Consider the following 25156-nt stretch of genomic DNA (forward strand, 5'->3'; position numbering starts at 1 on the left):
GTGCGCTACAATACTTTCTCTTTCACTGTTCTTCTTCTTCAATTAAACTTCTTTCACTACAATTCTCCCCATCTAAGCCCTGTTCTCGTTACCCAAGTCCTTGCATGCCTCCTTGACACGCTCGACGAGGGTCTTTTCACCTTCTCGGACCCAGACTCGGGGGTCGTAGTTCTTCTTGTTGGGCTTGTCGGGTCCATCGGGGTTACCGACCTGGGTCATGAGGTAGTCCTTCTTCTTGAGGACAAAGTCTCGGACACCGGAGAGGTAGGCCCACTGGATAGTTATTCAAAAGTCAGCCAACACCTCCTAACCAGTAACGTGTGCATCTACTCACCTGAGTGTCGGTGTCAACGTTCATCTTCACAACACCGTTGACGACAGCCTCTCGGATCTCGTCCTTGGTAGAACCGGAACCACCGTGGAAGACAAGGTACCTGTTACAGTGTCAGCAAACAGTCAAACTGATGCGGAACAAAAACAAGAACAAGATGTGACACCAATATGACACCTCCTTCCCCACGGCCCACACCTTCCACGACCTCTCAAAAGGAGACAGTCGTGGGGTACAGTGCTCGCACCAGAACAAACTGAAACGACATTAAAGGGTAGAAGAAGCAGGCTCTAAATGTGGTGTGGTAAAACATTACTCTGCGCTGACCTGATCGCCTCGACATCTCATTGAAGGAGAGCCGGGCACTGTCTATGTTGGGTAGCGGGTGGGAAGGGGGAATGGGGAGAAAGATAGAGTAACCGCAAAGAAAAAAGGAGACACTCACAAAGGCTTGTCACCCTCCTTGCCGGCGGTCTTCTCAGCAGCGTAAGCCTGGTGCTTGCCCAAAAGCTCGGGTCGGAGCTTGACGTTTCCGGGCTTGTAGACACCGTGGACGTTACCGAAACCAGCGGCGATGGAGAAGTTGGGGGAGATGGGGGCAAGAGCAGAGTAGACGTCGAAGATGTCCTCGGGTTGAGTGTAAAGAGAGTTGTTGTCGACACCAGTGTTGTCGACACCGTCCTCCTCACCACCGGTGATACCGATCTCCATCTCGAGGAATTCTGATGTTTTGTTTCAGCTTCGTACGCCTTGAAATGCGCTTGAATTCCAACTCACGGTTCATCTTGGCCATTCGCTGGAAGTAGTGGACACACTCCTTGATGTTGTCCTCCTTGGACTCCTCGGACAAGTCGAGCATGTGAGAGCTGGCGGATAAACGTCAGGGGCGTTTATGGTTGCGGCGACTAGTGCTACTCACGAGAAGAGAGGGACACCGTGCTCCTTGTAGTAAGCCTCGTCGGCCTCGAGCATACCATCGAACCAAGGGAGGAGCTTCTTGGCGCAGTGGTCAGAGTGGAGAACGACGGGGCTGAAGGTCAAGTTAAGTCAGACAAGGATAACCGCTTTCGAATGCGAATACACTTACATGCCGTATGCGGGAGCGATACTTCGGATGAAGTGGGCAGCGGCAGTGGCACCGGCGATGGAAGCCTCTTGGTTGCCGTTGGCAAGGCCTTTACCGGCGAAGAAAGCGGCACCACCTTGGGAGACCTGGAGGATGATGGGAGACTTGATGTCACGGGCGGCCTCGAGGACAGCGTTCACGACTGATGAAGAGGTGACGTTCTAAAATGCCAATAGGTTGTAAGCGAATGAGTGACGTCAGGTGATAAGGGTCAATTGAGACTCACGATAGCCTATATTTTTGTTAAGCAGCAGGAGAGAGGGCAGGATGTCAGTTTCTGTGAGAACCTTTGCGATAATTTGGGGTATAACGTACGGGGATAGCGAACTGAAGGGGAGCAAAAATCGTCAGCTTTTGTGTTCAGGGTAAATGAATGACAATACCGGCGGCTATGAGAATCTTTCTCGTTTGACGGAGTCAAATGACAACGTGGAATGTGCGGGAATGAAGGCTCACCTTGTTGTCCTTGGCATATTGGAAGAGTTTTCGGGTGTCGTCACCAGAGAGGACACCGGCCTGTGAAGAGGATTGTCAGTGATCTTGTCGTCTCCAGATACGAGGTGGATGAAACCTCTGAGAAGCGGGAAGAATGTCGTGGATCAACTCACGGGAACAACAGAGAGAGCACCTTTAGACATTGTGTGTGTGGTAGTTGTGTAATCTAATGAGGAGAAAGAGAGTGTGAGCTGTCGGACGTAGCTGGTTTGCAATTGTCGTTCTGGACTTACAAGTGTGTGTTTTGTTATAGATCAAAGAGAAAGTTGAAGAAAGAGAAGAAGATGGAAACAAACGTTCGGATGAGTTCGTTAAGAGCCAAGGTTGGGGAGTGGATAGCGACGGGGCGTCATACGTCAGAAAAACAAAGTGCCGTTTACCCTTTTCCGTTGTAACAGCCCACTTACCATCCCTTACTTATCCGTGTCACTCACTTTGAATGTGGGGTCCCTCAATTTGGGCAAGCTACAAGTGAGTGGATACCGAGTAACACCGAAATGCCGATTACACTCAACCAGTGGCCCGGCCCGGTAGGATGCGATCAGGATTCCCTCCACCTCCACTCTGTGTGTCCGGACGGGAAGGAGATGGAATGGAAATAGGCCGGAGGTGATCATTGGAATCTTGTAAGTTAATCAACGCAAAACGATACTATATCATGCATGACGATGTAAAATGTACGCCATCGAGCCGAGTTCAGCCCATGAGGGTTACTTTACAACTTGATCAGCTGATGTCCGTTAGATCTGGAATTGAGGTACATCACACACACACGCCCAAGTTACGATAAGCAAATACGCCGAGACTATTGAAATGTACCGTTTTAGACCTAGTTGGTCTTGGAGGGGGCCGAACGGGCCGGAAAGCTTGTCCATCGTCGCTGATTGAGCTCTGAGCAGAAGTTGAGAGGGGGCTTAGAGTGTGCGGAGTGGAGACGAGGTCAGACAGCCAGAGTAGACATATATAAGCTGGCCTCGCGAGGGGAGACTGTCTGTCTTTTCCCCACCAAATAGTCATCGACAATCGACCAGTTGCACTCGATCCACCAAAATGAAACTTCTCTCTGTCCTAGTAGGAGGTTTGACCTCTCTCAACCTCGTACTCGGTGCTACTGGCTACACCCATAGCGAGCGCTCCCACCCTGCTCCTCGACGACGATGGACCTCGACCAACCCCTACGTCAAAGTAGAAGGGTCGACCTGTACCGTCAAGGTAAGTGCTCTGCGAGCGACGAATGTGGCACTTGTCTGACTCTGTTTAACCATCTTTGTAGCCCATGGGTGGTGGTCGAGATGATGGACCCAACCTTCTCTACGCTTTCGAGCTTTGTGGATCGTACGCCCTCATCGATCTTCCGGGTTACTACACGGTCAACACCGTGCTCACTACCGACCTCCACAATGTCGAGATCAGACTCTCAGGAGCGATCAGTTACGTCCCCGATATCGCTTACTGGTCTCCTGCCTCGATCTACTTGACCTACGTGAGTCGTCTCAAGTGTCAGTACATGTTGCACATGTCCACTGACTGTGCATGGTGCTCTCTTATAGCAAAACGCCACTACTTATTGGTTCTTGAAGTGAATCAAACTCCACTATGACCTGGACATAAGCTGATACCGACTTACAGGGGTGACGGTGTTACTCTTCACGGAGGCGGTACGATCGACGCCAACGGTCAGAGTGAGTGGTTGATTTGACTTTCACACTTGAGTCAAACCCATAGAGGATCTCTCGCCTTCTATCACACCTGAATTTAGCCACACTGCATCGGCCCCGCTGACAAAGCACAGCTTGGTGGGACTACTTTGCCCAGGTCAAGACCAAAGGTGTGGCTGGAGGCTCTACCCGAGTGTTCGCTCGACCTATCCCTCTTACAGTTGGTAACGCCACCAATGTCAAGATTGATGATATCAGCGTCATCAACTCTCCCTTCTGGCACAAGTGAGTGTTCTACATCCGAATCATAATCTGAAGCCATGACGACCTTTAGTCTTCTGGCCCTCGCCCTGTGTACTTATCCCTTGGACTGAACAGACTGACACTCTGCTCTTCTGTTCAGCTTCGTATACAACTCTACCGACGTGACATACTCGAATATTCAGATTCACTCCAAATCGTCCAACGCTTCTGCTCCTGCTGCCAACTCAGACGGATGGGATATCTACCGTTCTAGCTATGTCACAATTAGGGACTCGAACGTCCAGAACGGTGATGATTGGTGAGTCGTCGTAGTTCTTCAACCATCTATAGATGGACTAGCTAACATGTACGTGCTCAGTGTATCGTTCAAGCCCAACTCTACATACATGACTGTCGAGAATATGATCTGCAAGTGAGTCGCGGTGCCTTTTACAAGTTAAACTTGCGCTTTGCTGACTGGTCCACTCGTAGTGGTTCTCACGGTATTTCAGTCGGATCATTGGGTCAATACGCCGGTCAAAGTGAGTCCAACCCAACCACATCAGCAGTTTTAGAACACAAGCTGATCACAACCACACATTTCAGCCGATATCGTCGCAAACGTTTATGTGCGAAACATCTCCATGTCAAACGCTGAGAACGGAGCTCGTATCAAGGTCTTTGGAGGATCAAACGATACCAACTCCGTTTCGGGAGGTGGTAGTGGTTACGTCAGGAATGTGACATTCCAAGACTTTGTCAATGATAGTGAGTCATCATCGCACTTAGTCTCAGTCGTACCTGGTAAGATACTAACTGATGTGCTGTGTTGTGTAGACGTCGACAACCCTATCTACTTGACTCAATGTTACAGTTCTTCAGCTGAACAGTGAGTTCACCCCTCTCTTGCTCCTAATGAGACGCCGTGTTGACCTGTACCCACGCCCCACAGGTGTCAGAACTTCCCTTCGACTCGTGAGTTGCCTTTCAGGCTCTTGTGGATTTGACCAGAAGCTAACCGATCTCTCCCGTTGCGCAGTGTCAATTTCCGATGTGCACTTCATCAACATCTCAGGAACCGCCTCCGGTATCGTTCCCAACAACACCGTAGCGACACTTGAATGTTCTGCCGAATGCGTCGATATCACTTCTGAAGGTACTCAGCTCGCACCGAAGAACGGAACCGTTGGATCAGGTAAATATCTCTGCGCAAACTTGCAAGATGAGAGTACGCTCGATTTCAAGTGTACAGACGTTCCTATCACCAAGGGATAAGCAATTTGTCTGTTCTTCAGCAACTTGTTCTAGGTTTATTACCGAAAAAGGGGGATATGGAAAAGATGAGAATGTAAAAATAACTCAAGAAGAGTTAGTAGTAGTAGTATCGATAGTATAATATGAAAGGTCGAGTAAGAAAGAAGGAATTGTCGGAAACGATGCACTTATATTGTCTTATACATCTACACTGGCATATTCGTACATCCGCGTCTGTTATTAATGCCCGTTCAGGCCTTCCTCACTTGGCGGCTCTTCCGCCGACATCTGCCCTAACAATTTCCAGCTCTTCGCGTATGTGGCTATGCGGACAAACGTTGTGATTAGCTAGTGGCTACACACCGTGTCTTGGATCATCAGCCACTCACGCTTGTATATCCGTACGATACCCTCATCGTCACTCGTTGTCAATGTCGTGCCCGTTGCGTTCCACTATTCACGGCCGTAGATAATCAGCATTCTGTTTTATTGCCCAGATTGAAACTCCCTGTACTCACATCAACCATACCGACTCTAGCACCGCCTTTGCCAAACTCTCCGGTACATTCCGCCGTCCAACTCCTCTTCACTTCTTCCTCGCTATCGTAATCCAACCTCAATCTCTCTCCTGGAGGTTCCACTCTCCATATCCTCACTGTCCCATCTCTACTTCCCGTCGCTAAGAGATGATAGGATCTCCCACACGATGGTGCCCATGCGACGCTGGTCAAAGGCGCTGCTGTCCCACTACCAGGCGGTGTGAGATGGATGAGGGAAGTAGGTTGAGGATCCAGGACGACGAGTTTGAGTGTTGGCGATGTACCTGAGAATGTGGCGAGGACGGATCCCCACCATCGTTCTTTACACCATGATAAGCCCCAGCCGCCAGAAGCGAGTTCAGATGTAGATGCGGCACTCTCGGCAGGGGGAGGGATCTCATCGGCGTTTCCGGGAAGAGGGAGAGATGGGACATGGATGGAATGGACGAGTGACCAGTCGTTGAGTGATGGATCGAGAGAAGTATATATGCGTAAATATGAGTCGGTTGAGATGGAGGCCTAAACACACAGGTAGTCAATATAGGTCATGTTGGCGCGATGGAAAAGATGCGCGAGCAGTGGACCTACCACACGCAAGCCGTAAGCGGGATCAGGTGGCCCAAACTCTACACTCCTCACGCTCCCCTTGGCACCCGTCAACACACCCCTCTCAACCCATCTTCCATCCCGCTCTCGACCTGATGGTTCTTCCCATATTCTGACGGAGCGGTCGTGCGACGATGAGGCGAGGAGGGAGCCGTGGATAGGGTGGGCAAAAGAGAGATGCAATATCGGTGCATCGTGTGCCTGTTACAGTATCAGCTCTGTCGTCGCTAGAAGGTTGAGATATGGCCCGACATCCATTCAAGGGGAAGATACAATGTTAGATTAGGATAGATAAACTCACCTTCCATTCCGTCTCCTGGTCCCAAGTACCTTCCGGCGTCTTTCTAAAGATCTTGATCTTTTGATCGGCAGAACATGTCGCGACTAAGCGTCGGGTCAGACTGTCTCCTTGCTCATCTGGAGGAAGTCAACCACACTCACGTCGTTCTCCGTAGAAATCATACACGACATCTGGGCAGTGACGTCAGCTAAACTCTGCCAAACCAAGTGCTAAACATGCTCAGCTCACGAGTCACAAGATCCGCGTGTCCTGGCGCCAGCAGATTGGTTTGTAGCATGGTGTTGATGTTGTTGTCGGACAAAGTATATATGCAGCAGGAAAGTCAAGGATGACCATACATAATTCACAACATGACCTTCGAAGGTATCGGTGAACGCGGGGCCACTCGTGCTTGATTGAGATATCACCGAACTTCCGACCATGTGGCACCCGTACTGGAGGACGCGATGCTGCCTCGTCACCATCCACAGTCCGTCACCACTCACTCGCCCAATCTACCTACCCTTGAGCATATCTAGCTTGTCACCTCGATAATCACACAAAGCTCCATCATACCTCCTTCCCGATGGATCTCAACTACTCGGCAGGATATCCTCAAAAGACCCAAGCAGAGATGTCGCAACCCGTCATGCTGCCTCAGGGCTGGGAAGCTAGGTGGTGAGTAGCTATGAGACTTGAGTGCTTGGCTGGTGTTGATCTTTCCTTGACTACTTGTAGGGACGCCCAATCGAGCTCTTACATCTATATCGGTTCGTCTACATACGTTCTAATCTTGCCATGAGTGCCGCTGACCCCTCTACAGACCAGGCCACAGGTCAATCACAATGGGAAGTGCCTATCAACCCCTCCTTCCCAACTTCTCATCCTTCAGCCTCTCCACCTCCCAATCCCGCATCTCCACCAGCTCAGGCTGCCCCTTCTCGACATGGTCGTCGGCAATACCCCACTGCCCAGATACAACAGATGTACGGATCATCTTACGAGGCGCAACCTCAAGTTGGTCAACCGCAACAGTTAGCTGCGCCTGGTTATCCTGATCAAGGGGGAGCTCAACAACCACAGTTCTTCACACCTGGTTTCGGAGGTCCGGATGCTGCCGCTGCCCAACAACCCGCTTACGGAGCTCAACAAGCTCCTTACGGTGGAGCTGCTCAACCACCTGCGTATGGTCAACAACCCGCATACGGACAACAGCCTGTCGACCAGATGTCTAACCAGTTTCAACAACTCAACGTTGGTCAGAAAGGTGGTGCAGCTTATGGAGCCGATCAGAAACAACTTCATTCCATCCAAACGGTCAACTTGATCGGTATGCAACCTGACGTTTCCGCTCTCGACGCCCCACCACCCCCATACCTCCTTCCTCCCAATGCGGCAGTCACCTCATCACCTCACATCCAACCTGACCCTTCCTATCAACGATGTACTCTCACGTCCATGCCTACGACTCAGTCACTACTGAACAAGTCGAAACTCCCTCTTGCTCTTGTCATGGCTCCTTACCGATCATGGCGAGAATCAGATGGCGACGAACCCGTACCTGTGGTGGAGGACGCGGTCATCGCACGATGTAGACGTTGTAGGGCGTATATCAACCCCTTTGTCACGTTCATCGAGGGTGGAAACAGATGGAAGTGTTGTATGTGTGGATTGAGCAACGAGGTTCCTCAGCTGTTCGACTGGGATCAACGAGCAGGAAAACCAGCAGATCGATGGGCGAGGAAGGAGTTGAACCACAGCGTGGTCGAGTACATCGCTCCTACAGAATACATGGTCCGACCGCCCCAACCACCGGTCTACGCTTTCGTCATCGATGTCAGTCAGCCGGCGATCCAATCCGGTATGGTTGCCGTCGCAGCGAGGACCATCCTTGAGAGCTTGGACAACATTCCCAACGCCGACAAGAGGACTAAGGTCGCTATCATCGCCGTTTCCACCAGTCTGCACTTCTTCTCCCTCCCAGCGGGTGCGACCGAGGCGTCCATGCTCGTCGTTCCTGATCTTTCCGATGTCTTCTTGCCTAAACCTGTCGACTTGCTCGTCAACCTCACCGAGTCTCGTTCTGCTATCGAATCCCTTCTTGGTCGACTCAGTGACATGTTCCAAGATTCGCACGTTGTCGGCAACGCCCTCGGATCAGGTCTTCAGGCAGCTCATCAGCTCATTGGCAAGATCGGTGGAAAGATCATCTGTCTCACTGCTAGCTTGCCAACCCTTGGCGAGGGAGCTCTCAAAGCTCGAGACGATCCGAAACTCCTCGGCACAAGCAAGGAGAGTTCTCTTCTCAACGCCGGTTCGAGCTTCTATAAGACTTTCGCCATCGAATGTTCGAAGCAACAAATTGCTGTGGATATGTTCCTCTTCTCAGCGGCCTACACCGATGTCGCGACCCTCTCGTGTTTACCGAGATACACCGCTGGTCAGACATACCTGTACCCTGGATTCAATGCGAGTCGGTCGGAAGATGCGATCAAGTTCGCGACCGAGTTTGGTAAAGTGTTGGCGATGCCGATGGGTTTGGAAGCGGTCATTCGAGTTCGTGCCACCAGAGGTATTCGAATGTCGGCTTTCCACGGAAACTTCTTCATCCGATCCACCGATCTTCTCGCTTTGCCTGTCGTGCCAACGGACCAGAACTACATCATCGAACTGCAACTCGAGGACGATATCAAAGGATCTTTCGTCGTGCTACAAACGGCCGTCCTTCACACGTCATGTTACGGCGAGAGACGAATTCGAGTCATCACGCAGGCCTTGCCCACAACCGACTCAATTGCCGAGCTCTACGCTTCTGCCGACCAAGTCTCCATTGCCGCTTACCTTACCAACAAGGGTGTTGAACGATCTATGAGCCACAGTCTTGACGATGCTAGGAATCATATCACCAATAGACTGGGCGAGATGCTCACTGTGTACAAGAACCAGGTCACTTCCGCTGCTGGAGCCTCGGCTCAACTCGCCGTCCCGGACAACCTCAAACTCTTGCCGTTGCTCTGTTGCGGTCTGGTCAAGCACGTCGGTCTTCGAGAAGGATCGTCTATCCCCCCCGATCTTCGATCATACGCACAATGTCTCCTCACTACACTTCCATGTCAATCTCTTGTCCCTTACATCCACCCCCGTTTCTACTCTCTTCACAACATGCCAGCAGATGCGGGCAACATTGGCGAACACGGTATTACGCTTCCTCCGGCACTCAACCTCACATCGGAACGACTCGAACGTCACGGTCTGTTCCTGATCGAAGATGGACAGAACATCTTCCTCTGGGTGGGCCACGAGGCTGTTCCTCGATTGATTCAGGATGTGTTCGATCTCCCATCATATGGAGAGTTGACAGGTGGTAAATTCACTTTACCAGTATTGGACAACCCGTTCTCGCAGCGAGTGAACAATATCGTGGCGAAGACTAGAGAGTTGAGAAGAGGTGTATACAGACCTCATTTGTATGTGGTGAAGAGTGACGCGGAGCCCGCGTTGAGAAGCTGGGCGTTGAGTTTGTTGATTGAGGATAGGATGGACCATATGAGCAGTTACGCTCAGTACTTGACAACAGTGAAGAACAAGGTGGGTCAAGTGTCTTGTTCGCGCTAGATCCGCGAGGAATTGCTGACGAGTGTTTGCTGTGATAGGTCAACGGAAGTTCATGATCATCGTGACGTGAATGTTCTCGCTGGTGAACGCGTTGCATGGGGTGCAGACGCGAATTTGTAGAGCGTATATGAGAAAAAACGCATGGGCATGCTAATTGTGATATGATATGATTGTGATGGATTACATGAGTTCTGTCCGATACGTCTAGCACAGCAGCAGATCGTGTGCAGAGTGCACTATACGAAAATTACATATCTGGAAAACGAGGTGGGATTGGCTGACAGCGAGAGATGATGGAGGGATTTTGCCTCGAACTATTCGATGAGGCTGTGTGTCACCCTCGTTTTATGTCGATCCTGTGCACGGTGGGAAATAATCGACCAATCAGTCAGTTGATGAGTACACAATACGCTTCTCTTGAGTTGAGGCGTTGAGTGTGACCGAATCACGATCGAAGGTGGCGGTGGTTGGGGTAGATGAACGACTCACCCTCCACCCATTATCTCAATCAACAAATTCCTCACAATCTCTCTTACTTTCTCTTCACTCTCCACATCCCACTCAGTCGACGTAGCGATAGAGATCGTAGTACGTTCGGTCCGTCTCGTACTTCCATGAGCAGTATCCGCTCCATCGCCTGGAGTGGAAGTGGAGGTGAAGGAGGGTGATCCGTCAGTTGGAGGTGTTGTGGTAGAGTTGGACGATTCTTCGAGTGATGATGTGATTTTCAATGAGATTGGCCATGCATCTATATCAAATCGATTGTCGAAAAGAAAGACAAGCAAGATCAGCTGAGAATCGATCGGGGATCGGGGGAGATGTCAGTATGAGCGAAACGGCTAGCCGACTCACCTAGCTTGTCTTCGAATTGATGAAAAGCAAGATCTTCAAGTTCGTCGAATTGGACATCGGAAAGTATGTGTGGTATCGTAAGTTCGATGGTCTGCACGTCGATCAGTCAGTCCAGTCAACTGTGGGTAATCTTCGACGTCGTGATCCCGAAGACTGTTGTGCCGTATTGGTACTGAACGTACTCACGTGAGATGGTCTGGGATATGGCATCGGCGATGATCTGTCGTCACAAGTGTATCAGTACGTTACTATCCGGAAATACGCCTGTCTGACTGGGTTTAGTAAAGATGCATGTAGAACACTAGGACAGAAGAGGTACAGGAGAGTGATTTGATGGATTGCTCAAGTTAGTCAAGGCGATCAGAAGCTGCACACACTCTGTCTGAGGAGGTACGAGGCGTTCGCTCCATTGTCTTCCAAAGGGAGTCGTTTCACTTCATAATATGCCTTCTGTGCCTTTTTGGCACATCCTTTAGTAACGGGCAAGGGCGACTTTCTCGATATACAAACGCATGCATATACCAAAGCAATACACAGTGACTGTGACAGAACATATGGGTTCTTATCCGAGGAGCAGAGCAACTTCCCTCGTTCAATCCTCAGGATCCTCCTTTCTTGTGAAACAAGCAACCCATTTATCGCCCTTGTTCCTCTCCACCTTCCTCCCTTCTTCCGTCGCGGTTCGTGCAGCTTTGAGAATAGGATCATCGACTAGATCTTCGTTAGGTATGGGTGTGAATAATGGATGCGCTCGAAGATGATGAGCCATCCATTCGTGTAGGTCTACCATAAGGATGATCAGCTACATTCCGCTTGGGTCGACGAGAACCATCAACGGGACGAGGGAGCCTTTGTCAAAGGACACTTTATCTTGGGCGTGCAATAAGACGGGGTTCAAACACACCTTTGACATCTGTGACGGTGTACAGGATCCCACCGGGTCGAAGGACGTATGCGTATTCCGCTATCAAAGCGGTTCTACATACGACATAAAGGACATCAGCGTTGACGGCGTTGGCTAGTTAGGGATCCAAACACCCACGTGATGATTCGCGCTTTGTGTTTACGGTTCTTGAAGTGCGGGTCGGGGAAGAGGAAGAACATCTTTGAGAGCTGTGAGGTTTATGACACTGGTCAGTGAAATCGTCCGTATGACTCGCAATCCGCTGTCTTCTCCACTGCGCCAAAGACAACGCGTCAAATGCCGGTCGCTTTGAGACCCAACGCATCCGACCAATTCGCCCTTCTGCAATCAAGATGCACCTGAATAAATCTCGAACACCGCGACACTCACCTGACCCTTCTTGAAGAAATTAGGCATGTGCTTCATCGAATTCGCTCTGATCACAGAGACATTCTGAAAGCCCCCAGATTGATGTTCTGTCGAGTCGGCAGGTAACAACGATTGGGCTTGTCGAGTGGCGGCGATTCTGTCGGTAACGTATTTGGTGACGGACATTCGGATCTCCATACCTGTAGGTCGAGAGGGAGTGTAATGTTCGGGTCAGCAAGTTGCTATACTGCAGAACAGATGTGCGAAGCGTTGTGTAAGAGAAAAGACAGTCACTGGACAGCAACAAGATTGTGGCGGAGGATGTGGTAGCTCGTGTAGGAAGTGATCACAGATAGACAACATAGGACCGGCTCAAGTCACTCACCCAACATCAAGGTATCGGGAAACATGGGCGCAAGAGCCATCAACAATCCTCCAAATCCACATCCTACATCAGCCCATTCCACCTGTTTCGAGCTAGTCGGCGTGTCATCAGATGAGGTCGAAGTGAAATATTGGGGGTAGTGGGTCGCCCAGTCCATCTCTTCAGGTCTCTTAGGGCTGCACATCGGAACGAGTGAAGTCTTATCAGTTTGGCTGTGCCTACGGCATACGAGCTGAAGCTAGCGACGTACTAGTCTAATTCATGGTCGATGAAGACATTGGCATGTGCTCTTTGTCTATAGAATCGTTTCTACGGCGATCACAAGCACATGAGCACAATCCCTGTTCTGGTACTGAAGGCTTGTTGTCAACTTACCTGAGGAACTTTAAGCAGAGCCACTTCACCATTACTCAATCCGCTAGGCGCAGGTGAAGGTGAAGCTACAGCTGAAGAGGGTCCAGCTTCCATCTCATCTGTCTCGTCTCGGGTTCTCTTCGACATGATTTGCTACTTGATGTTTGTATGACTGTTGTTGTACGAACAAAGTCGTCAGTCAAGAAAGGTGAAATATCTTTGCTTTGGTGGCCATGTTAACGGAAAAAGACAAAAGTCACGTGATAGAGTCCAAAACCGCCGACCACGAAATCGTCCAACGGAGCTTAACTCACTCCATCACGCTCTGCTCGACCTCCTTTCTTTCTACTTCTTCTCGCTCCAACTCCAAACTGCTAATCACTACTTAACCACGCGGGAGAACACAAACATCATGTTCCTCCGTCGACTGTATTCGTCGGTGCCGTGCCCTCGAAACACGAGCGCAATTCCGACCCATTCTTCATCTCACATCTCCTCTGCTCGACCTCAGACTAGAGGACGACTTCGACCTACTCGCCTCTCACCGGTTTCTGGTAGGATCAGCAAATCCATCGCCACGAAGAAGGTGGTGGCCTCGAAGGCAATCGTCTCTCGCTCCCACGAAGGCAGAGGACGAAGGAGACCTTCCACGTCCTCTGGTTCATCTTCGTCTCGATTAGTCTCGGCAGATCCCTTTGACCTCGAACTCGTTTCCGATGAATTGTCTCACCAACCCTCTTCCGCGACGCGGCTTTCACCTAACGGTATTCCCTCCGCACCTAGATTGCTTTTTACCCACCCTACACCTGCCTTGAACCACGTCAATGAGTTCCGACCTATCCAACTCTACCCAGAACAATTCAAGCTTCACACGACATTCACTCATCCTGCTCATCCACTCCCTCTCAATCTGGGCACACACATCTACACCACACCTCGAAAACCCTCCACCACCCCAATCACAGAAGACTTGTTCTCCCCTCCTGGTCCTCCTAACCCAGCTCGAAGACTCGCCAAACCCTCTCGAGCGAGTGCCAATGGTCTCTCTGACCATTTCAAAGTCGTTTCGACCCTTTCTCATCCCGCTCTCACACAACATTTGGGAGGTCATCAGCCTTCCCTCTATTTCGGAAGTGGAAGCTCAGAAGCAGCTCAGGATTTGGAGTTTGGCGGGATCACAGGAACTTTGGGATACAAAGCTGCCGAGCTGAAAGAGCAAAACGAGAAAGACTGGCAAGCCATCCTCAACCAATTCGAAGCCAAACAGACCTCCTCTTCTGCCACCACCGCTGTCGCAGAAAAGGTCAATGCCGATGCTGATATTGACGAAGTGGTCGGATCACTCAATGCGATGCTTTCCAACCTCGGCATGTCCTCAGCAAGAGGTAGACGATCCAATGTCGTCAGATCGATGGAGCAGCTCGATTTGGGTATGGGTGAGGAGAGGGTCGAGATGGACAGTACGAAGAGAAAGAGAAAGAAGAAGATCTCTAAGCACAAGTACAAGAAGAGGAGAAAGGTGAGTGGGCATATGCACTAGAATTACCCGATGGGAAGAGTTGCTGATTGCGCATCAATTGTCCTTACCGTTTACAGGAGACTCGAGCTTTAAGAAAGAGGCTGGGCAAGTAATCGGTTTTGACATCCGCAAAGCTTGTAGAGAGTATAGGAGGAGTATGCATAACATCCATTCTAGCATTTCTCGTGACCCACTAACTTGGTGGTAGTGGCCATTGGTTGCAGCAAGTCGAGGTGATACTTTTGGGCCAATTCTCGTTGCTGTAGTCCATGGAGAGTAGCGATGTACGGCGCCCGCACAAGTCTTTTTGACTATTTCTGAACACCGAAATCTGCTGAGCTGGAATCGGACATTTGTATCTTGTGTCGTTTCCAGTTGCTAGACTGAGCCACACGAGCCGACAGCAAAGTCGAGCACCATGCATATCACCTGTGTGACGACTAACCATCTGCCGCTTCCTTTTCACCTCTGCACTCCTATTGAGATTACCACCGTGATGAGATGTCTAACACTTAGGCGCGCAAATATATCTGGCCATGTCCGATATCGGAACTCCGTAAGGGAATGGAGAGATTACGGACTTTATCTGGAGCACTATGCCAAGTAATACCCGATGTTGTCCCTTAAGCTTATCCCAATAACAAAATCTTCTCTTGCGATGGGCTGGCTACCCAACGACTGTGGTATAGTACAGCTCTGTCCGTTCGGTATCCGTAGTCCCTACACTGAGACCCGGCGGCGGCGGCGGCGGCGAACAACGATCGACAGGGCGGACCGACGCAGACAATGTTTCTGTCTGTCCAAATTTTTGGAAAGCCGCCGACAAGTCATATCGGACAAAGAGGACTGACGCGTTTGGTAGAAGTAAAAGTTGACGACATGAGCAGATAGTATATAATAGAGCCAAGCTCCAACGTGAACTTTTGGATCGTTTCTTCAATCTTCTTTACTGATCAATCATAGACTCGGCTTAGTTCGGTTGTGTGGTGTCTTTAGTTCGTGTTCGTTCTCGTTGTGCAGATTGTGGAGCTATAGATATAGACATAGACATAGAGACCGATAGATATATAGATTCTTACATTCTCATATAATTTCAGCTCGCCCCTCTTGGATATACGTATAGACTCCACCACAACCACTCTTTTTCGCTCAATCGCTAGACGACATACACTTCACCATGCCCTCCGCTCCCGCTTTCAAGCTCAACTTGGAAGATCGATATCTCAATCTCCCTTCAACCACAACTTCAGCCGCCACCACACCTGCGGCCACAGAAGATCGACCATTCCTCTTCTCTTCCTCTACCTTAGTCGACAGTCCTGCTCTTTCTCGAGCGACTAGTCGGATCTCCGAATCATCCGAGAAGGAGAAGGCAGTTCCATTTTCATCATCGAAGGATGAGGAAGAAGGGAGTTTGGAATCGGGTCAACAAACACCATACGATGTGCCGCCACCTCCCTTATCGTCCTATGTTCCTGAGAAGAAGACGTTATCAAAGGGGAGGAGGATCGTCCTCGGTGCTGTCATGATGAGCACGACTTTTGTTGCCGTGAGTCGTAACGATCTTCCTCTATAGCAGGCAGTGCAGGAGGCGAGGCTGACATACCGTGGTTATACCTAGTCCGCTACCTCTGCAGCTTCACTTATCAACATCCCAAGCTCGGCGAAAGACTTGGGCATCACAGAGCTTCAAGCGCAATGGGTGAGTGAATTGCACCAAATGGGTCTGCATGCGACATACTGACGAGTGGTATAACAGATCGGTTCAGCTTACTCACTTGCCTACGCGTGGTATGTCCTCAGCATCAGCAACAACATAGAACGAGTGACAAAGACTGATCATTGTTTCATGTGCCCACAGCGGTCTTCTCCTCGCTGGACGACTCGCAGACCTGTACGGCAGAAAGTACCTCTATCTCGGCGGGATGGGTTTCTTTCTCATCTTCAACATCATTTCTGGTGTCATTCATGTAAGTCACCTCGAAATCATCTTGCTTGATTTTGTCGAACTGACGAGACCACTCACTTCTTGCCAGAACTACATCGGTATCTGTGTAATCCGAGCCTTCACCGGTCTTGCAATCTCCGTCGCTCTGCCTGCTGCTTTTGGTATCATCGGAGTGACATTCGACGAAGAGCCTGGACGAACAATCGCTTTTTCAGCCTTGGCTTTGGGTTATCCTGTCGGAGGTGGTCCAGGTCAAGTCATTGCTGGTCTGGTATCAGGGGTCAACCCGTGAGTTGTACTCTGTTATGCTGTATCCCACAATTACGGCTACTAATTTCAGTATGATACTATCAGCCGCGCCTGGCAATACGTCTTCTACATTCTTGGGGGCCTCGCTCTCTTCCCCTTGATCGTCGGGTGGTACGTCATCCCCGCCGAACCTCCCAAGGTGCATGTAACCAATCGTCGAGTCGACTGGATCGGAGCGGCTATCATCACCTCGGGTCTCGCATTGTTCTGCTTCTCCATTACTCAAAGCGGTCTCGTCGAGAACGGCTGGAAAGAGCCTTGTAAGTGTACCTTTTATAATCTCAGCGTCCAACATGAAATTGTGACATATTACTGATGTTTCTCCTTTGTCGCAGACATCCCTGCTGTCTTTGCCATCTCCATTGTTATGATAGTCGGTTTCGGCTTCTGGGAACACTTTGCCGCCACACGTACATCTATCCCACCTCTTGTTCACCTTGGCGTGTTTAGGCGACACGAATGGAAGGTCACCTCTGTCCTCGCACTGAGCTTCTTCGCTTACCTTCCGATCTCTGTGGGTTCACCTTGACCATTTTCACATCCTTAGTAGTTTGACTGACCTCTGAGTATCCTCATAGGGCTGGCTTTACCTCACCACAATCTGGTATCAGAACCTCAAGGGCGAATCACCTCTCTCCAACGCGCTCCATATCCTTGCCGCCCCCATCGTCGGCATGATCGCATGTTTCCTCGTACCCCTGCTGGCCCCGAGAGTGAGAGCACCTTATCTTCTTATGTTTGGTGGATTCTGTACCGCCGCGGCGCAATGGCTGTTCGCCATCGAGCCTCTTGGAAGGACGTATTGGGCGAACGAGTTTGTGAGCAATATCATGACGCCTTTCGGAGCGGATTTGTGAGTGTATACGGTCCTCCACGGACATATAGAGAGATGGCTGACATTCGTGAGCGCGATTTCAGTACTGTCGGGATCGGTTCAGTTTTAATCTCCAACTTGGTCGTAGAGTGAGTCGCCTCGAAACAAAGCGGAACATATCATCGGAACCTCGACTGACAATTTCATAGGGATGAACAATCTCTCGCGGGAGCACTCTTCCAAACTTCCCTCCAGATCGCAAGCACCGTTGGTGTGTGCCTCTGTAGTCTCATCCAGACTGTCGTGAGCAACCAGACTGGTTCGCTGCTCCAAGGTCTGAGGATCACATTCTGGATCATGGCGGGTTTCTCATGGCTCTGTGAGTATCTTGTGACCAATACGTTATGAAGGCGTTTTGCTGACGAATCACCTGGGGTAATTAGCTATGATCATTGCTGGAGTGACTTTGAGAAAGGTACACTTGGCCAAGGACGTTGGCAAATTGTGAAACCTGTATGTCGGAACAACATGATGGACAATATAATACAATACAAACGCAACGATTTCTCTTCCTCTGATCTTCTCTCAATCACTATCACTAATTCCAATCGCCTCCCAAACCCACCATTTATTGTAGATTGATAGACCGCAATAGAAATCACAAGCATGTTTACCTAGACGATTAGATGCAACGTACTTTCCACCCCATGCTCATGCTATCTTTGAAGCCGCGACGACGCGACTGTTCGATGCGCAAGACATCACGACATGTGCATATGTACGATCAAAGCTACACTTTATTGCTTATCCAAAGACATTTCCCAGGACTTTATCCATGCCCTTGCCTTCAAAGCTCTTACCCTTATCTACAACCTGTCTTTGTCTATAACCCTTCGATTCACCCTTCGCCCTTCCCTCGCTATCAATACCAGCTGCTGCTGGTGCACTTTGTCCTGCGCCTGCACCACCACTGGCAGAAGTCTCCACTTTCTTGGCTTCTCGCTTTTTTAATACTCGAGCCAGCTCGACGTTCTTCAGATATTCAGATTGTTCAGTCTTGGATCGGGCAATCTCAGTTCGTAATCGGGCATTATGGGCTTGTCGTTCGTATGCTATGGGACGAGCGAGGGTCGGTCAGTCAGGCAGGTGATCCTTCGAAAATCGAATTTGGTTTATTTGCAGGTAAGGGATGGATGGATACTTACCGACTTGCTCTCCTAGCATTTCCCACTTGAACCCACTAAGATACTTCATTGTCCAAATATCGTCTCTCCATCTGTACCCGAGGAAGCCATCATCAGCTCATCGTCCACAGACTCAACCTCCTACCCTCTTCTCCGGCTACAACACCTTCGGTCCGTGTGTATCCCAAAACCAACAAGGCAGATGGAAGGCATGATCGCGCCCGGGACCCGCACTCACCGATCACCTTTTTTCCCACCTATAACCTGCGCATTCAACATGCTCGCTACCGTCTTCGCGATCGACTTGTCTAGGAACTCGACCCAAGCTTCTGTGAAGTTTGCACTGGCATGTTTTTGTTTTTTCGGTTGTGACACATTGGGATTGTGACCGCTTGGGGCTATGATACAGAAAATCGCAGAAAATCAGCTTATTGTTCATGATCTCGAGTCGATTGCATTCTCATTGGCATGCAGTACTTTTCTCGGGAGCAAGCACTAAAATCCCAAGCACAAGCAATGCAAAACACTCACCGTCCGGCCTCTGCGCATAGACTTTACCAACATCACCCCACCTCCCCATCAGATGCCTAACTTTCTGCGGTGTCATACCCGGCGGTAATCTCGAAATATAGACGATACCAGGCGATTTGGTCTTCTTCGCTTTCTTCTTCACATGTTTAGGTTTGCGAGAGGTCGAAGAGCCTGCTAATTGATCTTCATCCTCGTGAGAAGGGGAAGGGGATTCGGCACGAGCAAGAGGAAGCTTGGACGTCGAAGAGGAAGGAGAAGGGTGGTCGTCGTCGCCCTCGGAATTTACGTCGACTTCGGCGTCACGAGCTCGCTTGGAGATCTTCTTTGATGTAGGCTCCATGATAATGCTGTTGTCACCGGGTGAGGTATGATTGTCAAATCTGAATTGTTATATTTGTCTCGCAGATTGAAGATGAACTGAGGTACAGTGCACTTGTGCGTGGAAATTACAGAAAAACATCGAAGGCCAGAGTGGAGGTCTACGGAATCAATTTTTACTCACCATAGGTAAATGTGGCGAGAAGGTGGCGAGGTCTTCGAACGATATGAAAGGGTGCCCTGTCGTCTGTTCCAATTACTGTATGTAATGTAAATGAGCAAAGTACAGCATGGGATGATGACATACATATGCTACTCCTTTCGTTGGACAGGAGAAGGCATGCGATTGTATACTAGGATGACAATGTCAAGATGACCTTTGTGTTAGCGCGCATCCATTCAGGAGGACCAGGATAGCGTTTCGAATATCTGTCATCGAAATATCGTTGTGACCTAGAAACAGATTTACCCCCTCCTCCCCCCTTGCCCCCCGCGTTTCTCTCTTCATAACATATCACAACCCGGTCGCAAACTATCTACACCTGAAGTATCAATACAGCCGTACCTGGACTCAGAACAACAAGCAGCTCAAACAATGGCCAAGCATGGACGAAAATCATCTTCCTCTTCGACGCAGGGCACCTCTACCTCCTCTACCTCTAGTACCAATCAAGCTTCCTCCTCCTCTGCCACGCAGCCTCCTCAGAGTCGTCACCATTCGAGTCGACCGCACGACGATCACTCTCGACTTTCGTCGATCTTGGGACCGTCGTGGAGGGACGGGCGCAGACTTCGAAGTCGAAAGAAGCGACATGTGACATTCGATGAAGAAAACAGGGACGAAATCAGTGAAGAAGAATTGTGGGATACAACCCAAACGAGGTCAGCTGAAGGACAGATGCGCACAAACGCGGACCGGTCGGACGTGGAGCTGACGGGAGACTCGTCTACTGGAAATCATTCCAACAGAGTATCTCATCAAGATCGAGAGCAATGGACAGGCTTCGCTCCAGCCCCGGCACCATCCGCTGGAGGTCCAAGCCTTGAAGATCCTGCTTCTTACCAATACTATCCTGAGATCGAACCTCAGCGCTACCCGGATATCAATCCTGATCTGTGTTCCGGTCCTGCTCAGCTCAGTTCAAGTGCCGCGTCTGGACTGGCCGCGCAATGGGACTCGAGTCAATTGCAAGACATTGCCAAACTCGCCTCTCTCACAAGCGGAAACAATGGCTAGGAAGCAAATCTGTTAGCCGAACGAAGCGCAGTCCCTTCCACAACCATCTCATTCAGTACCGCAATCACACAATTGTCCATAGTTACATTATATATCCCCGTGTATATGCAGTCGTCGTCACCATTTTATGTATCGATCTCCGTTATCAACAGTATTGCAGCTCGCTCACCGTTATCTAGGTCTGCTTGAGGGCGAAGCCTGACTTCTCCACAAGCTCGTCGAGCTGAATAGTCTAGTCTCGTCTCGTCTCGTCCCTGGACTTCAATTATTAATGTTTCGGATATTGTACGCAACGTCGTTGTGCAGAGTCTGACCGATGATGAGGTAAGTATCATACTCCTTTTCATTGTAATAGGAGATGGGATAGAACCATAGACTGGGGATACCAAACCACGTTTTAGATACCTTTGATGAGATGCGGTATCCTCTCGCGAACACCCGAGTGGCGTTTCAGAATTCTGAGCAGCAACGTGTCTTGTCAGTTGTAAAGTATTAGATGTGGACTGATGCCCTAGTCACGTCTCTCGGTAAGTTACCAGTCATTGTAACCCGTCTCGAAGCACCCATACCACAAAATCCGATACGTCCCCCACCATCCACGAAGCAGGAAAAGCAAGCAGATCAAATGTTGCCCGACAACAAACGGGCTCCAATAAGCTCTTCATCATGCGACACGAAGATAAATCGATCGTCCACCTTCCCCACATCCAGCTTTTCCAACTATTCATCATCACGCCATACTGATCGTAGACACAGACCCAGATCCATCGTCACTCCCCCGGGATCGAGAGACCGCCAGTCGAAATCGATGACGAGTTACGTTCAATACCACGATTAGCAGTATTGAATCTAGTGATGTGGATAGAATGGTAAAACGGAATTTGGACAGAGAATTTGAATTGAGTGATGAGGATCTGAAGGATGTGGGATTCACGGATGATCAAGCAGATCGAGGTGGCGGTTATGGAGGAGATTGCTAGGCAGTTGTCGCATCGACGTCAAGGTCGTCTGGCCAAAGTCAGATCATTGAACAGAATGTTGCAAGCTCCTATCTAGAGGTCGAAGATCAGTCATATCCGGACATCAATCCCGATGACTCGACCAGTACGGCCCAGTACACTTCAGGAGCCGGGACTTTCGAGCCCGTCGTGACATTTGATTCGCTTGAAATTCAAGATTTCGACCAACTCGCCTCTTTTGTGTACGAGGTTTGGTAGAAGTGACTGAACGATGCACAGTCTGAGAAACGACCATCTCATCCGGTACCGCAACTACACAAATGTCCATAGCTACATCACATGTCCCCATGCATATGCATTATCGTCACCTTATCATGTATTGCTCTCGGTGATCTAGTTCAGCTTGCTCACAGCAGCCTTGGTCTCCTTAAGGGCGAGCAACTTCTTCACAGCCTCGTCGAGCTGGATAGTCTCATCTCGTCCCTGGACCTCGTCATCTCTGTTTCGGATGTTGACGGCTTGAGCATCGAGTTCATCTTGACCAACAACTACATAAGACATTGTGGCGTTAGCGTTCCGACTTTGGTCATAATTGATGCAAATTCTTCCCACTCACCCATGATAAAATTCCATTGAGCGGTCTGAGCATTTCTGATCTTCTTATTCAATGTGTTGTCACTGACATCGGTCTCGGCGAACAGACCAGCATCGGTGAAGGTCTTGGCGACCTTTTCGGCGTACTCGACGTAAGGCTTAGCGACAGGGATAACAACGACTTGTCGGGGAGAGAGCCAGAAGGGCCTGTAGTGCAGCGAAGCGTTAGTTGATTCATCCAGTACTTACACTTCTAGGGGACCGTCAGGGAAAACATACCATTTACCTCCACATTGCTCAGTAACGATAGCAACAAATCGCTCAATACTACCGAGGATAGCTCTGTGAATCATGACGGGTCGAGCGAATTGTCCCCCAAGCTTCTCATCAGAAGCGTTCTGCTCAGAACTGTGGTATTTGAGGTTGAATCGCTCAGGAAGGTTGAAATCAAGCTTGGTACGAGCACACAAATCAGTCACCGGTCTTCTCCATTTCTATTTGCTAAACAGTACTCACTTGGATGGTACCACATTGCCATTTTCTTTTCAAGGCATCTGTTAACTGGAAGTCGAGCTGCGGTAACGATCCGTCAGTACCAATCCATTCTCACCATCAACAGCGAGACTTACTTTGGGACCGTAGAACGCGGCATCCTCCTCGTTGACATGCCAGTTACCAGGAGCCTTCGATTCCAAAACCTCTTTCAATGTAGCCTCGGCCTTGTCCCAAATGGCCAAGTCACCGATCCACTTTTTGGGATTTCTTGTGGAGAGTCCGACCTTGTAGGTAAATCCGAAAGGTTTGTAAACAGCGTCGAGGAATTCGAAAGCAGAGTAGAGCTCGCCAGCGACCTGGTCAGGAGTACAGAAGATATGTGCTGTTTTGGGACCGCCGTCAGCACAGCGATCCCCCCTTCTTGTGTACTACGGATCCAACTTACCGTCGTCTTGCACGAATCTTCGGACTCGCGACAGACCGGATAAAGCACCACTGGCTTCGTTACGATGCAGGATACCGAATTCCGCGAATCGGAGCGGCAACTCCTTGTAACTTCTTTCCCGCGCATCGAAGACGAGACAGTGACCAGGACAGTTCATGGGTTTGAGAGCAAATTGTTCCTCGTCGACCTTGAGCTGGAACATGTCTTCAGAGTAGTTGTCCCAGTGACCGGAAGTCTTCCAGAGCTTGGAGTTGAACATGTTAGGTGTACCGACTGGGAATCTGTCAGTCATGGTCGTCGGACTGTGCTAACCGACTCACTTTCTGTGAAGCCACGCTTGAAGTATTCGGCCTACAGAAAAATCATTGAGTTTACATTGTCTTCCACATGCTGAATTAACTCACCTTGATGTATTCGACCAAGGTGTTGTAGATTCTCATACCCATTGGTAAAAGGAAAGAACTTCCGGGACTCAGCTCATTGAAGAACCAAAGTTCTTGCTCTTTACCGATCTTTCGGTGATCTCGCTTGGCAGCCTCCTCGAGGTATTTCTTGTACTCCTTCATCTGCGCGGCGTCCGGGAATGACATTCCGTACACACGTTGGAAGGCGTCGTTCTTGGCGTCACCGAGGAAGTAGGAAGAGGAGTTCTGCAGGCTCGTTATCAGTACTGATCAGACCGCGATACAGGTCGCCAAAGCTCACCTTGGTCACAGCAAGAGACTTGATTCGACCAGTGTGAGGAACATGAGGACCGAGACAGAGATCGATAAGAGGACCACATCGGTAGACGGTCGAGGAGGTTCCATCAGGAACCTTGTCGTTGATATAATGTTGCTTGTACTTGTTGTACTGTAACGAGGGCGGGATGAGCACCTCAACTACCACGTTTATGATCAGCGTCCACCCACCTTGAACATCTCCAACAACACCTCCTTTGGCAATTCCAGTCTCTCGAAAGGTTGCTTCTCCTTGACGGCGATTTTTGCGACATCCTCGATACCCTTGTAATCATCCTGGTTGATGGTCCTCCCGTCCGCAAGACCCATGTCGTAGAAGAAACCTCCTTCTTCCAAAGGTGGTCCGTAACCGAGACAACATCCGTCATATCTCCTCTCACAAGCTTCTCCCAAGACGTGGGCAGACGAGTGCCAGAAGACTTGCTTCGCCTCGTAATTGTTTTCGGGGGAGTCGAAGTCGAGGAGGGAAAGGGTACAGGAAGCCTCGAGGGGTCTTGTGAGATCCCAGAGCTCTTGGTTGTTCACTTTGGCGATGATGATTCGGTCGGCGAGCGATGTAGAGATGTCACGGGCTAATTGAAGAGGAGTGGTCTCCCAAGCTGTACCTTCGACCTTTTTGCCGTCAGGGAATGTGATTGTGATGGTATCACGGGGTTGTTCTAACGTAGACATATAGCGAGTTAGTGTCTTTAGCCAACATGGAACGGTTATATTTCATGGGAAGAATGCTCACCGGAAACCCATTTGTCGTACTTTGCCTTGTACTCGTCGTAAATCTTGATCCTCTCGGCAAAGAACTCTGGAGGAGGGTTGAGCTCAAGAGGTCCGTTTGCCCCACCCGCGGCGCCCTTCTTGTCCTTCTTCTCTTTCACCTTCTTCTCCTTGCCCTCCTTCTTAGCACCGTCAGGCTTGACGGTAGTAGCGCTAGCTCCGGGAGTCACGGGTTCAAGACCCTCGGCAGGACGAGCAGGCTCCGAGGTGGACGAAACGGGATGAGGAGCGGTCGACATGGTACTGTGTTGTCGTGGTCGTATCAATGGTTGTAGATTCGG

General features: G+C 50.0%; 11 protein-coding genes across 11 annotated transcripts; 5 read left to right on the forward strand and 6 right to left on the reverse strand.

The window, feature by feature from the left end:
- Positions 1–72: 72 nt before the first annotated feature.
- CI109_100117 (fructose-bisphosphate aldolase 1) lies at positions 73–2095 on the reverse strand (the record flags this gene model as incomplete). Its single annotated transcript, XM_065966723.1, has 8 exons — positions 73–273; positions 335–434; positions 777–1053; positions 1109–1197; positions 1251–1361; positions 1419–1618; positions 1914–1973; positions 2066–2095. The coding sequence occupies 8 exons, from the start codon at positions 2093–2095 to the stop codon at positions 73–75; spliced, it is 1068 nt and encodes a 355-aa protein (XP_065822795.1).
- A 907-nt stretch (positions 2096–3002) lies between these two features.
- Positions 3003–5128, forward strand: CI109_100118 (uncharacterized protein; the record flags this gene model as incomplete). Its single annotated transcript, XM_032007973.1, has 12 exons — positions 3003–3164; positions 3226–3435; positions 3503–3531; positions 3582–3634; positions 3745–3895; positions 4014–4172; positions 4233–4286; positions 4346–4395; positions 4460–4621; positions 4691–4742; positions 4806–4828; positions 4893–5128. 12 exons carry the CDS (start codon positions 3003–3005, stop codon positions 5126–5128), a joined length of 1341 nt encoding a protein of 446 aa, XP_031857759.1.
- Positions 5129–5347: 219 nt separating this feature from the next.
- CI109_100119 (uncharacterized protein) lies at positions 5348–6830 on the reverse strand (the record flags this gene model as incomplete). Its single annotated transcript, XM_032007972.1, has 7 exons — positions 5348–5430; positions 5497–5560; positions 5626–6165; positions 6235–6453; positions 6554–6636; positions 6694–6723; positions 6782–6830. The coding sequence occupies 7 exons, from the start codon at positions 6828–6830 to the stop codon at positions 5348–5350; spliced, it is 1068 nt and encodes a 355-aa protein (XP_031857758.1).
- A 336-nt stretch (positions 6831–7166) lies between these two features.
- On the forward strand, positions 7167–10203 carry CI109_100120 (protein transporter SEC24; the record flags this gene model as incomplete). Its single annotated transcript, XM_032007971.2, has 4 exons — positions 7167–7210; positions 7271–7302; positions 7356–10120; positions 10186–10203. The coding sequence occupies 4 exons, from the start codon at positions 7167–7169 to the stop codon at positions 10201–10203; spliced, it is 2859 nt and encodes a 952-aa protein (XP_031857757.2).
- Positions 10204–10632: 429 nt separating this feature from the next.
- On the reverse strand, positions 10633–11209 carry CI109_100121 (uncharacterized protein; the record flags this gene model as incomplete). The annotated part of the gene is made up of 3 exons (XM_032007970.1): positions 10633–10895; positions 11000–11090; positions 11186–11209. The coding sequence occupies 3 exons, from the start codon at positions 11207–11209 to the stop codon at positions 10633–10635; spliced, it is 378 nt and encodes a 125-aa protein (XP_031857756.1).
- Positions 11210–11591: 382 nt separating this feature from the next.
- CI109_100122 (tRNA (guanine-N(7)-)-methyltransferase) lies at positions 11592–13158 on the reverse strand (the record flags this gene model as incomplete). The annotated part of the gene is made up of 7 exons (XM_032007969.1): positions 11592–11782; positions 11904–11977; positions 12042–12112; positions 12294–12472; positions 12658–12833; positions 12908–12966; positions 13033–13158. 7 exons carry the CDS (start codon positions 13156–13158, stop codon positions 11592–11594), a joined length of 876 nt encoding a protein of 291 aa, XP_031857755.1.
- A 265-nt stretch (positions 13159–13423) lies between these two features.
- CI109_100123 (uncharacterized protein) lies at positions 13424–14643 on the forward strand (the record flags this gene model as incomplete). The annotated part of the gene is made up of 2 exons (XM_032007968.1): positions 13424–14530; positions 14608–14643. 2 exons carry the CDS (start codon positions 13424–13426, stop codon positions 14641–14643), a joined length of 1143 nt encoding a protein of 380 aa, XP_031857754.1.
- A 1064-nt stretch (positions 14644–15707) lies between these two features.
- On the forward strand, positions 15708–18109 carry CI109_100124 (uncharacterized protein; the record flags this gene model as incomplete). Its single annotated transcript, XM_032007967.1, has 11 exons — positions 15708–16079; positions 16152–16232; positions 16290–16321; positions 16392–16500; positions 16567–16766; positions 16833–17047; positions 17123–17301; positions 17366–17640; positions 17706–17750; positions 17811–17980; positions 18045–18109. 11 exons carry the CDS (start codon positions 15708–15710, stop codon positions 18107–18109), a joined length of 1743 nt encoding a protein of 580 aa, XP_031857753.1.
- Positions 18110–18405: 296 nt separating this feature from the next.
- CI109_100125 (uncharacterized protein) lies at positions 18406–19656 on the reverse strand (the record flags this gene model as incomplete). The annotated part of the gene is made up of 4 exons (XM_032007966.1): positions 18406–18713; positions 18807–18877; positions 19024–19183; positions 19317–19656. 4 exons carry the CDS (start codon positions 19654–19656, stop codon positions 18406–18408), a joined length of 879 nt encoding a protein of 292 aa, XP_031857752.1.
- A 573-nt stretch (positions 19657–20229) lies between these two features.
- On the forward strand, positions 20230–20871 carry CI109_100126 (uncharacterized protein; the record flags this gene model as incomplete). The annotated part of the gene is made up of 1 exon (XM_032007965.1): positions 20230–20871. The coding sequence occupies one exon, from the start codon at positions 20230–20232 to the stop codon at positions 20869–20871; it is 642 nt and encodes a 213-aa protein (XP_031857751.1).
- Positions 20872–22223: 1352 nt separating this feature from the next.
- CI109_100127 (threonine-tRNA ligase) lies at positions 22224–25114 on the reverse strand (the record flags this gene model as incomplete). The annotated part of the gene is made up of 11 exons (XM_065966724.1): positions 22224–22378; positions 22447–22631; positions 22704–22876; positions 22941–22997; positions 23054–23301; positions 23365–23637; positions 23685–23715; positions 23769–24014; positions 24070–24216; positions 24276–24763; positions 24838–25114. The coding sequence occupies 11 exons, from the start codon at positions 25112–25114 to the stop codon at positions 22224–22226; spliced, it is 2280 nt and encodes a 759-aa protein (XP_065822796.1).
- Between the last annotated feature and the right edge of the window lie 42 nt (positions 25115–25156).

This window comes from Kwoniella shandongensis, chromosome 1 (assembly GCF_008629635.2).
Source record: "Kwoniella shandongensis chromosome 1, complete sequence".
Taxonomy (NCBI): Eukaryota; Fungi; Basidiomycota; class Tremellomycetes; order Tremellales; family Cryptococcaceae; genus Kwoniella; species Kwoniella shandongensis.